This window comes from Lynx rufus, unplaced genomic scaffold (assembly GCF_022079265.1).
Source record: "Lynx rufus isolate CCGP_SWC_20201006 ecotype Redwood Valley unplaced genomic scaffold, mLynRuf1.p SCAF_2, whole genome shotgun sequence".
Classification (NCBI taxonomy): domain Eukaryota; kingdom Metazoa; phylum Chordata; class Mammalia; order Carnivora; family Felidae; genus Lynx; species Lynx rufus.
In genome coordinates this window covers 127,546,061-127,557,681 of record NW_025814834.1, presented here as the reverse complement: position 1 = coordinate 127,557,681, position 11,621 = coordinate 127,546,061, and the positions used below count along the sequence as shown (strand labels likewise).

General features: G+C 39.0%; 1 protein-coding gene across 2 annotated transcripts in view; it reads left to right on the top strand.

The window, feature by feature from the left end:
* The first annotated feature begins 1 nt into the window (after position 1).
* Positions 2-11,621, top strand: part of CEPT1 (choline/ethanolamine phosphotransferase 1) — a 37,481-nt gene continuing 25,861 nt past the window's right edge. The window contains exons 1-2 of one of the 2 annotated variants that reach the window (XM_047085647.1): positions 2-85; positions 6,398-6,807. In XM_047085647.1, coding sequence (XP_046941603.1) covers positions 6,469-6,807 — 339 coding nt within the window. In that variant the 5' untranslated portion in view covers positions 2-85; positions 6,398-6,468. The remainder of the gene's footprint in view (positions 86-6,397; positions 6,808-11,621) is intronic. The other variant, XM_047085646.1, reaches the window with a different exon arrangement.

Here is an 11,621-nt window from a genome sequence, read left to right as displayed (position 1 = left end):
CGCGAACGGGCCGCCGCGGATCAGAGTCACTCAGTCGCCTGGAGTAGGAGGTCTTATTTCTAGCCGTGTGCTTTCGGGGGTCGGGGTAAGGCTGCCGGGCTCGGCCTGGGGAAGGTGGCCGGGTGTGACGGACGTGTTGGGGGCACGACTCTCGAGCGGGGTGGAGAGACAGCTGCATGCTCTGGGGTGGGGCGTTGGAATATTGGTGTGTAGGGACCCGAGCGAGGCGAACGCAGTGCTTCCTCGCGCCGGCTGCCCTCGCGCGCGGGGTTGTGGGGAAGGCGAGGGGCGCCTGCTCCTCTGGCCGCAGGTGGAGAGATTGAGGTGGCCAAGTGCCAGCGCGGGAGCCCGGGGGCTGCTGAGGGGGAGTCGGGATGCGGAGAACCTCGGCGGGCCGGGGCTGGGCGGGCCGAGGGGTGGAGGCGCTGCCCGAGTGGAACCGACCTTGCCTAGTCAGGTCCACACCCTCCTGCCCAGGTGCTGCCAAGTCCACCAGCGTGTTGCATCCGGTGCCGGGGTGGCCTTCTTTTTGGAATGCGGGCTGAGCCACGCTTCTTCATCAGCAACTTTTCTAGAAATTTCAGCGTATATTGACAAGCTCCGAGATCGCCAGCTAGGGTTTATTTCAGCAGCGTTCTTGGAAGGAGGAAGGACGGGAGGGTTGGTAGTGTTTGCCGGTGTTCCCAGGATCACTGGGATGAATGGGATTACAGTTAGCCGCGTTTAACCTGTTTTCTCCAATTCGGTGCTTGGCGTTTCTGTGTCGTTTTGCTATTTTGCATCCTTGGTATCGGCTATGTAATTTTTCTTGAAGTCTCTTAGTTCATTAATGAATCCATATTATGATAGTCAAATTTAGTGTCTTGTATGTAGCCAGAGAGTAAAGATTCCGTTTCGACTCTCGAGCTAGTAGGAATGTGTTCAATGCTTGTGTTTAATTGACTCACAACACAAGTTAGACTGTCGTAAGGACATTTAACATTACTACTTTAGAACCATTGGCGTTCACATAAAGTTCCACCTATCCAAGTTCTAAAAGCATTTATTTTGCCGCTTATTCTGTGCTGGGAAAAACCAGTCAAAGCCCCTTGTACAACTTGTCCCTACGATGCTTCCAATTGAGAAATAAGTTCGATGAATCTGCCTTTTGTATTAACCTGTTCCGACAGAGGCACCTTTATTTCTTGTCCAGTTGATAGATTATTACTGAATATTTACCACTGTGGTTTCATAAATTTATTCTCTTTCCCACACCCAGTCTCTCCTGAAATTTACATTATCAACATTTATTCGTTTGAGATGTGTAGCTCTAAACTTTGTTATAACCCAAATTACATTTTATTGCATAGTCTGTTTTCTAGGAGGCAGTAGACAGACCTGTTCTTTAAGCTGGCTAAAAGTGCTTGGTGATGTTCTTTTGAGGGTCATGCTGTGCTTTTTTGATGGAATATGAAAATAATCTATAAAATGCCACGCTTTTGCTTTGCTTTTTTTTCTGGAGGAAGTCATTTCCTTTTTTTAAGGAATGCAAGATTTCGCTTCAGCAAAACAGTAGATCTAAATTGTGTTACACAGTACTGTTTTTGCTTCCAAGTCTGCTGAAAAGGCTTTTGTTTTTGCTAACTTGTTCTATGTTATCACTTGTTAAATAATGCTGAATGTAATCCTGTGATCCTATTAGTTTTCCTTTTATTTTTTTTTAACCTTTTATGATTTGCTCTGCCGCCCAAATAGTGTTGGCCATTACAGTTTTCCTTTAGTAGTGCCATAAAGGTCGGAAAGAGCTGTGTTGTCACCAATTTCTGTGAAAAGACTATAAACATACTGCTGAATCAGTGCACCTCAAAACTTGGCACCCTGAGATGTGGGGGGTGGGAAATCTGGAATTTCACACTTCAGGTTGGATATTGTGTAAGCTTACCTTATGCTCTGCAGAGCAGTTGGAGATTCCTTTTTTAGTGGGATGCTTGTCAGATGTTCCCCAAAGCTGAACCCAGGAATAATGTAGGCAGCATGCCATTATCCTCAGCTGCTATAAGCACAGATGTTCTATGCCGTAGATGTATGTCCACAAAATGTGTGTAATTTTAGTAAAGGTATTCGTTAAACATCTCTGACTATATTTTTGTACCTTCATTGGGCTTTTCATATAAATATTCATGTCTGCACAGAGAAAATCTTTTGTTAGACCATATGTGCCCCCTCCTCTGGACTCCCACAACAGTTTGTTCAGAGCACATTGTAACCTAGCTGTTTATAAGACACACACACACACACACACACACGCACACACACGCACACACGCCCTGAGCTTCTTGGGGGAATGGATGGCACACTTCAGTTTTTCTGTTTCCTCAGGGTCAAGAATAACTAGGTGCTCATTAAATACTACATAAATCATTTTTGTTCCTTGTTCCATAAATAAGTCCTAATTACCCACTTAGTATTAGGTATGGTATGAGATTCTTGGAAAAGAATGTTGCGACAGGTGTGGTCTCTGCATTCGTGGAGCTTATAGACCAGTGTGGGGAAAAGACCAAAAACAGTACAACAAACAAAAAAATTCAAAATGTGGTAAGTGCTATGAAAGGAATATTGCACTGGGGCCAGGAAGGGGAATTTGCTGATTACAAGTAGAAAGGTTACAATAGCTGTAGGCCTGTGATCAATATTTATAGTAAACTAGATTCCAGATAATGGGAAGTTTTTCAGTTTAAAATATTCACTTTAAAAAAAATTTTTAAATATTCACTTTTACTATTATGATTTATGAAACATATCCTCAGTTAATAAACTGTGCTACAAAATTACAAATTTATAAGCTCATTGATGGCCTTTCAAAACATCAGAATAAATTCTCAGTTCCTTACCTATAAACCTTCCTCAGTTCCTTCCTACAAACCTCTGCATTGTCTGGCTTTTCAGACTTTATTGTATGTCACTCTTCCATCTGATTTACTGCTGTCACAGTGATCCCAAAGATACCTGAACAAGACTTGACTCAGGGCTTATTCCCTTGGACAGTTCTTTCTCCTGCTTTTGGAATGGCTACCTCCTTTTCTTCCTCTGAATTTGATACAAATGCTACCTCTTCATAGATTTCAATTACCTTATCTAAAATGTGCACCCCTAACTATTTTCTGGCTGCACACTCTTTTCCTCATAGCCCTCATCATAGTATGTAATGCTGTTTGCTCATTTACCTGTTTTTAGTTATTTTCCATTTGGACATGGGAACCGGGACTCCCGTTGTCTGTCCTGTTTACTGCACCAATATAGGCTGAATGCATTTGGAACTTGGAGTTCATTTTCTCATAAAAACTTATGACTGGTGGTTGGTAGGCTAGCCAGCAGTGATTTTAACTCCTTACATTAATTGTTTTAGTTCCTTTAGTGTGGCATAGGCCTGACTCTATGTAAAAATTTCAAGTGGCTAGAATAATTTAGTAGTATTTGTTTCTCCTTTCCATATTCCCATCCCACATCCTATTTCCCTTTCTCTCCATATAAAGTTCGATCTTCCTATTACAGTCACCTACCTGTTGCACTCCCTTGAGATATGCTTGCTTTTCATGAGCTGAAATGCAAAAGCTCCTGTTTTTTTCTTGAGATGGTTTGAATTGCAGTAGTGTCTAGGTCCCAGATGTTATGGGATGAAGGGAGAGTAGAGATGGGCTTGTGTCAGCTACGACAACCTCTGTGTCTATCTGAATGTAGTGAAAGTAGGTGTCTGTATGTCAGGGGCTACATGTATCGGAATTTATATTTGCAATCTTGTTGCCAATAGCTTCACAGAGAGACAATGTTGCCAAATCACAGTGTTTAAAAACTCTTCTTGTATGAATTATGCAAAGGCTAGATCTGTGTAAAAATCTAGAAAGGTTTGTCAAAATGTAGATTTTTTTAAAGAGAGAAATAAAAGGTAAAAAAAAAAAAATGTAGGGCACAGAGGGAAAACACTCAGAAGGGAGGTATCAGTGTATCATATAATCCTGCCAAATGCTCAAACTTAAAACCATTAGGATCAGTTACTTGTAGTTGTTTAGTGCCTTCAGCATGTCACCTGTTTTTTGTTTGTTTGGTTTTGGTTTGTGTGTGTGTGTTTTTTTACAATAGGAAAATGGAACACCACAATAATAAAATGTAAATTGAGTTGACTAGACTTTTTCTTCCCATTTTAAGTTGAATTCTATAAGAACTGATTTATTATAGCTTCCAAATGTGAAGATGAATCATTTGACCACAGAAAATATGACTACTATAAGGCTAAGTATTTGGTGGCCTGTCACTTTCTCTAAAATGATTACAAACCAGTTGTTTGGCATTAATCAATTGCTTTGTGACACAGTTGGGTGTATGGAAGAATTCTTTGAAATAATAAGATATTATCTTTGGTTTGCCTTAGTTTAAAAAATTATTTCAGTATTTTTACTTCAGGGCACTTTAGTTAGCACTGGCAATTCTTTTTAAGATTTTTGAAAATTTATTTAAAGTAGTTGATGATTACAGTAACTTTTCTGAACCAGTTATTGAGATACACGATTGAGATTTTGGATGTCACTATAGATCATTAGTGACATTGAAACTTTAGAATTCGATATGTATGGGAATAGGAGGAAGAAGTCTTGCACATGTTTAATACCGGGTCCATTGCTGAGATGTCCCAGTCCCTGTATCACATTCTTTATTCCCATAGTGCAACATTTCTGGGAATTTCATATTGCATTTTGGATAGCTTTCTACCAGAAGATTGAAGTATACCTCTCTTGGTTCATTGCCACTACCCTTTTAGTTCTATTGAAATCGTTCCTTTCTTTTTCCCCCCTTAATCCTCTTATGGCTTCCTTCTCTTCTGCTTTGTAACCATGAATTTCCTGCAAAGTTCCTTACTCTTTTCCTTTTTTCTTCACACTTAATCCATTCGAGAAATTTTCTACTTTCTAAAAGAACTAGACTTTAACTTTTAAGTTGATGACTTGAAATTTTCATCTCTTGCTCAAACTCCAGGTATTTGATCTTGTCTGAAACATGTCTGCTTAAAAGTTACTTCTGTGTATTTCTTACCTCCATCCCTAAATCCCCTTCCATCACCCTTCAAGCCACAATAACTGGTTTACTTTCCTCACTTCCCTTTTTGACAGCAGTACCACTAGTCTGTGACTGTTGATTCATGTTTTCTGTTCCTCCAGCCTTCATATCTAATTCCTAAGTGCCCTCCCAGGATTCTTCCTTTTAAATAGAAGTTACATACAGACTCGACTTTCACACTTCCATTTTTACTACCCTCGTCAAATGTTTGAGGTCACCATACTAACTTTTGAGTGTTCTCACTTTCTGTGTTCTGATAAATATACATATATATATATATATATATATATATGCATATATGTATGTATATACACATGCATACACATATACACACATATATACATGACTCCCCTTTAGTCTTGAATATATTCTTGTCATTTTCTTATGTTGCTTAGTGATTTACAATAATTATGTTATCTTTAATCTTTTCTAAGTCAAGTGCAAGTATTTTTGGGATTAAACTTAAGGTCCTTTATGAACAGTCATCACTTAATACACTTATACTTTTTTTCTTACTACCTCAGTTCATCAGGTCACTCTGCTAATACATGTATTCTGTCCTCTTAAAGTTAGGTTTGTTACTGTTCTTCACCCCTGCCTAAAATACTCTCAATATCCCATTCCACTAATAAATTTTTTTATCTTTCAGTTTAGCTTAGACAGAAGCCCTGTGTTTGTGTGAACCCCACTTACCAGCTCTATGAGCTTGGACAAGTTAATTAGCCCTTGTGCCTTAGTTTCATTTTCTGTAAAAATGGGGATAATTAATAATCCTGACCTAGAGTTATTGTGAGGATTAAATGAGTTAATATGTGAAACGTGCTTGAAGCATTAGTACACAGTAAGTGCTCAATGTTAGCTATTAGCATTAAATAAATAATCTGATTTAAAACCCATTTTATTCAAGTCATTCCTCTGATATTAATACTAATTTGCTAGCTATCTTTGGGTATGCCTTTGGACCTCAGTGTCCATACATGTGAAATGACTAGATCATATCTAAGGTTTATTCCATTATATTACTGAAATCAGAGTGAGATAGAAAAAAAAAAAGTGAGAGCTTTGAATTCAGTCAGACAAACTATAATGTTTCGGGAGCTATATTACTATTAATTCCCTTAATATTTTTCACCTGAGAGTGAAGTTATATGACTTCTTTTGGCTCACACATTTAGTAAGAATTAGAACTAAAAACAGGTCCCTGGTGTTCTGATCCCTGTTTGATATGCATTAGTCTGTTACCAGTTTAAACTTTACTGACATTGACATAAATAGTGGCTGATAGATACATCTTTTTCTCTTTTTTCAGGTAAAGACCAGCCACAAAAAGCTGTGAAACAAAAGAAATTATTCTCTTCAAATAAAAGACAGCCAAGATCCATGAGTGGGCATCGGTCAACAAGGAAACGATGTGGAGATTCTCACCCGGAGTCCCCTATGGGCTTCGGGCATATGAGTACTCCAGGGTGTGTATTAAATAAATTGTTTCAGTTACCTACGCCACCATTGTCAAGACATCAACTAAAGCGGCTAGAGGAACACAGATATCAGAGTGCTGGACGGTCCCTGCTTGAGCCCTTGATGCAGGGCTATTGGGAATGGCTAGTTGGAAGAGTTCCCTCCTGGATTGCCCCAAATCTCATCACCATCATCGGATTGTCAATAAACATCTGTACAACTGTTTTATTAGTCTTCTACTGTCCCACAGCCACAGAGCAGGTAAGGTGAATTTCTTAACAGATTTGAGCATTTGTTATATACCCAAAACAATGTAATTGGGATTTTAGGTCATTTTTGCTAAAGATAAGATGATTTGACAATTATTTATCAACTGTTCTAAAAGATTGTATCACACATACTATTAATAAAGCTTATAACTACAGTCTATTTTGTATACTCCGCTTATGAAAACCAGAAGCAAAGGGTGGAGTCTGATTCTGGTAGGTATATTAATGTCATCAGAGATTAACATGTAAGGTAATCCTTTTAAAATCAGTAAATCTCAATACAAAAAAGTTTTTTTAATGGCTGGATTTTTTTTCTTTTTAATTTTTTAATTGCTGAGTGAAATCCTAGCAAAGTTGAAAATGATCAGAGAAAAAAGGCTCTGGTAGTGAGATGGCACAGCTGTAAATCAGTCTTATCAAAAGTGGTTTCCTCTCGGGGCGCCCGGGGGGCTCAGTCTGTTAAGCGTCCGACTTCAGCTCGGGTCATGATCTCATGGTTCATGAGTTTGAGCCCTGCATCGGGCTCTATGCTGACAGCTCAAAGCCTGGAACCTGCTTTGGATTCTGTGTCTGTCTGTCTCTCTCTCTCTCTCTCTCTCTCTCTCTCTCTCTCTCTCTGCCCCTCCTCCACTCACAACTCTGTTTTTCTTTTTTATTTTATTTTATTTTTAAAAAATTTTTTTTTCAACGTTTTTTATTTATTTTTGGGACAGAGAGAGACAGAGCATGAACGGGGGAGGGGCAGAGAGAGAGGGAGACACAGCATCGGAAACAGGCTCCAGGCTCCGAGCCATCACCCCAGAGCCTGACGCGGGGCTCGAACTCCCGGACCTCGAGATCGTGACCTGGCTGAAGTCGGACGCTTAACCGACTGCGCCACCCAGGCGCCCCGACAACTGTTTTTCTCTCTCTTTCTCTCTCTCTCAAAAATAAATAAACATTAAAAAAAATTAAAAAGTGGTTTCGTCTCCATTCCAGTGAGAATTGTTTGAATATCCCTTTTCTCTTCCTGTAAATACATGTGACCGATAGACCTCAGATATATCTCTATTATTCTAACAAGGCGAAAGAAGTTCTGTTCTGTTCTGTACCCTGCAATGGCTGCCTTGAAGAAGAGAAGCAGTTATTGCTGACAAGGACTCTCTGCTTGGGCCCTTCAGTACATGTCTCTCTACTGCTGGTCCCGCTTTTTACCCTCTGTACCCGTTACTTAAAACCAAAACTGAAACTAGAGCTCTTCATCAGAATAGGTAAATTGATGTTTATCTCTTTGGTTTTGAAACTTCCTTGATAAAAAGGGAACTAAAGTAGTTAAGTAGATGGCACAACATTTGTTGTGCCCCTCCGAATGATCAGTCACACCAAGAAGATACAAGGTGATTCTCAACGAAAGGTGTCAAACGTGACTCTGAACCATATGAAATCATAGTGGTCACAAGGATTCCTTCTCTTCTTTTAAGCTTGAAGTAATCATTTTTAAGTAGTCTTTTCAGATTATTCATTCTTTGTGATAAAATTATCACCATCCAACCCCTTATCCCTTTCTGTTTTTATCAATTCATTTGTTTCTCTCTCTCTCTCTTTTTTTTAATATTTACCTATTTTTCAGAGAGAGAGACAGAGTGTGAGCAGGGGAGGGGCAGAGAGAGAGGGAGAACCAGAATCCAAAGCAAGCTCCAAGCTCTGAGCTGTCAGCACAGAGCCCAACACAGGGCTCAAACTCATGAACTGTGAGATCATGACCTGAGCCGAAGTTAGATGCTTAACCGACTGAGCCACCCAGGCGCTCCTACATACCTCTCTTAAAGTAAATGGCTACTGAATGTCACAGTTACTTACAAAACACATTTTTTTCCTTCTTCCAGTTCATTTCTTAATCACCCTTGAATACTTTTAATTCCTCTTCTCCTGTACAAATACAGTTCCAAACAGATTGTATGAATATATTTCTGATTTTCTATCATTTCCTTAACTATCTTGCTTCATATCAATCAGGAAACTTAAAAACCAGTATGATTGTTTAAATGTGTCCTGGGATTCTTTATCACATGTCCTTTGAACTATTTTACCTGTGACTTATTCGAGGACCTGATAGCCACTTCCAGAGGAACTTGGTTCAGGTCTCACACATCCTTAGAGTTACAGCAGAACAACAGGGGTGTGTGTTAATTCTAATGGAAGCCCTCCAACAACCCTAAGCTAGTTCCACAATAGGGGTCAGGGACTGAGAGCAAGTTTAAAGGTAGAGCTCAGCTACTAATATTTATTGAACACCCCAGAGTGTACCAGGTACCATGTTCCCTATAATACTTTTCCTCAGCCTCTGTGCTTAAGTGATTTGGAATTATTGGAATAATCTTAGAATTAGTTTAAATCTTTGAGGAAACTTCCAGAATGAGAACTAGTTGAATCAAATAGAACTTTTCAGAATGGCTACTAGGAGGAATGAAGGTAGAACATGACTGAGCTGCTGTTTGTTTGGTGCTCTGCAAGGGAAGGTAGTGTCCCACAAAGGCTAGGCATGGATACATTTATAGCTGCACAGTAGAAATCCTTGTTAAGCTTTAGATCACAGTGCATTAAAATAGGTCATGGCTGTCTTCCACGATATGCTCTTATTATCTCTGTGATCTTCAGTAAATTACATAAATTCTCTAAGTCACAGTTTATTCTTTGAAATTTTATTTTGTGGTACTGAAAGAAGTAAGATTATCCATTTATAGTACATAACATATAATGTTCCATAAGTAATTATTATTTCATTGGTCAAAAAGATTAAGTATGTAATATGTTCTTCCCCACAATTTCCCTCCCATTCCTGATTTCTTCTAATAAAATACTTATATATGAAAGCATGGATATTTTTTTCTTTATCACTGTTTTGGAGTCAGAGAGTTCCATAAACTTATTACCCAGGAACATTCTCATTCATTATGATTCTAATTCCTTTGGGCCTTATTCCAGTGGGTGAGCATTAAATTTCATGTCTCCAGATATTGTGAACTTTCCATATATTTATGTTACTGATTTCTTTTAATACATTAGAGTTTCAGATACTAGTCTTTCTAATAGAAAAGAATGTCACTATTGTAATGGTTTCAGCAGAGTTTGCCTTTTTTGATTTTTTTTTTTTTCAACGTTTATTTATTTTTGGGACAGAGAGAGACAGAGCATGAACGGGGGAGGGGCAGAGAGAGAGGGAGACACAGAATCGGAAACAGGCTCCAGGCTCCGAGCCATCAGCCCAGAGCCCGACGCGGGGCTCGAACTCACGGACCTCGAGATCGTGACCTGGCTGAAGTCGGACGCTTAACCGACTGCGCCACCCAGGCGCCCCAAGTTTGCCTTTTTTGTTAGAAAAAAAAACTTTCCAGTAGATGGGAAAGGAAAATCAGTCCTTATTTTTCAAATTACTAAGGTAGAACTATAGGCTTAACCCTTTAAAAAAAAGAAAAGAAAAAAGCTCATCTATTTATTTAGAGAGCTTGCAAATGCGTGCACACAAGAAGCAGAGAGAGAGAAAGAGAGAGAATCCCAAGCAGGCTCCAAGCTGTCAGTGTGGAGTCCGACACCGCACTCAAACCCAGCAACCCCAAGACCATGACCTGAGCCGAAATCAAGAGCCAGATGTTTAACCGACTGAGACCCCCAGGTGCCCCATCCCTTTTTATATGTATACCAAAATATACTTGTGATTTATTTCTGATACTATGTACTTAAATCTCCTTAGCTAGTAGCTTTGATTTTACTATCATAAGTTAATTTGGAATTTATCTTGCAGCTTGATATATGTTACATATGCTTGAGTTACCCTTGCAGCCTAAGACAGATCAAGGAAATTGGTATTAGCTATTTCATACACAGGAAAACTAGAACGAACTGAGCTGTATATTGTTACCAATAAGAGCTCTATCAGGTTTAATTAAAACTTTTTGAAATATGACCATAAGAGTTTTTAGTTTTAATATTCATTTGTTTTTGTTTTATATTGCTAAATGAAATTCTTTTGATCTGACTTACTAAATGCGTGGTCCAGGATGGTAACCATAGCCACGTCTGGCTGTTGAGCACTTGAAATGTGCCTAGTGTAGCTGGGGAACTGAGTTTTTAGTTTTATTTAATTGTAATGAATCTAAACTAAACTAAAATAGCCACACATGGCTAATGGCTACTATGTAGGACAGTGCAGCTCTAGAGTTACTGGATTCCTGTAGGGGCAAAAAGCAGTAGCTTCAAAATCTAGAAGGTGGGGCTTCTTAGTCACACGAGGTTAACCAATCTCAGTGAACTTGCGCATCAAGTATGGTTATGTAACCACAGTGATTGCTTTCAGGGTTTGTAACTCTGTCCTAGGGGAGGCTTACACTCTAGTCCTTTTGATAGCTTCAGTGTTCTAAAATATGAGACTCTAAGAAAATGTTTAAGAAAAGATCCTTACCTTTAATATTGGTAACTAAATAGATGTCTGAGAGCAGCCTCTTTGCAGTGAAGAATATGAATATTATTTGCAGCTCTGCATAGTTTTAATTTGCTGCTCTGAGCACTTAATACTCAGTTTAACTTGATAACCAATATCTGAGAAAGTACCTTGTGATCATAGAAATTTTTTTCATGGCATGGGAAAATAGTGAAAAGTGATATAAAACACTCTTCTACTTTCTTAAAGAGAACACACCGAATAGAAGCTCTCCTTTTTTAACACATAGCATTTAAATTCAGTATTAGTGGTTCAGTTTCTGCCTGGGAAAAGAGAAATTATTCCTTGAAAATGTGACCATAAATATTTGAAAAATAATGTTCTAAGCA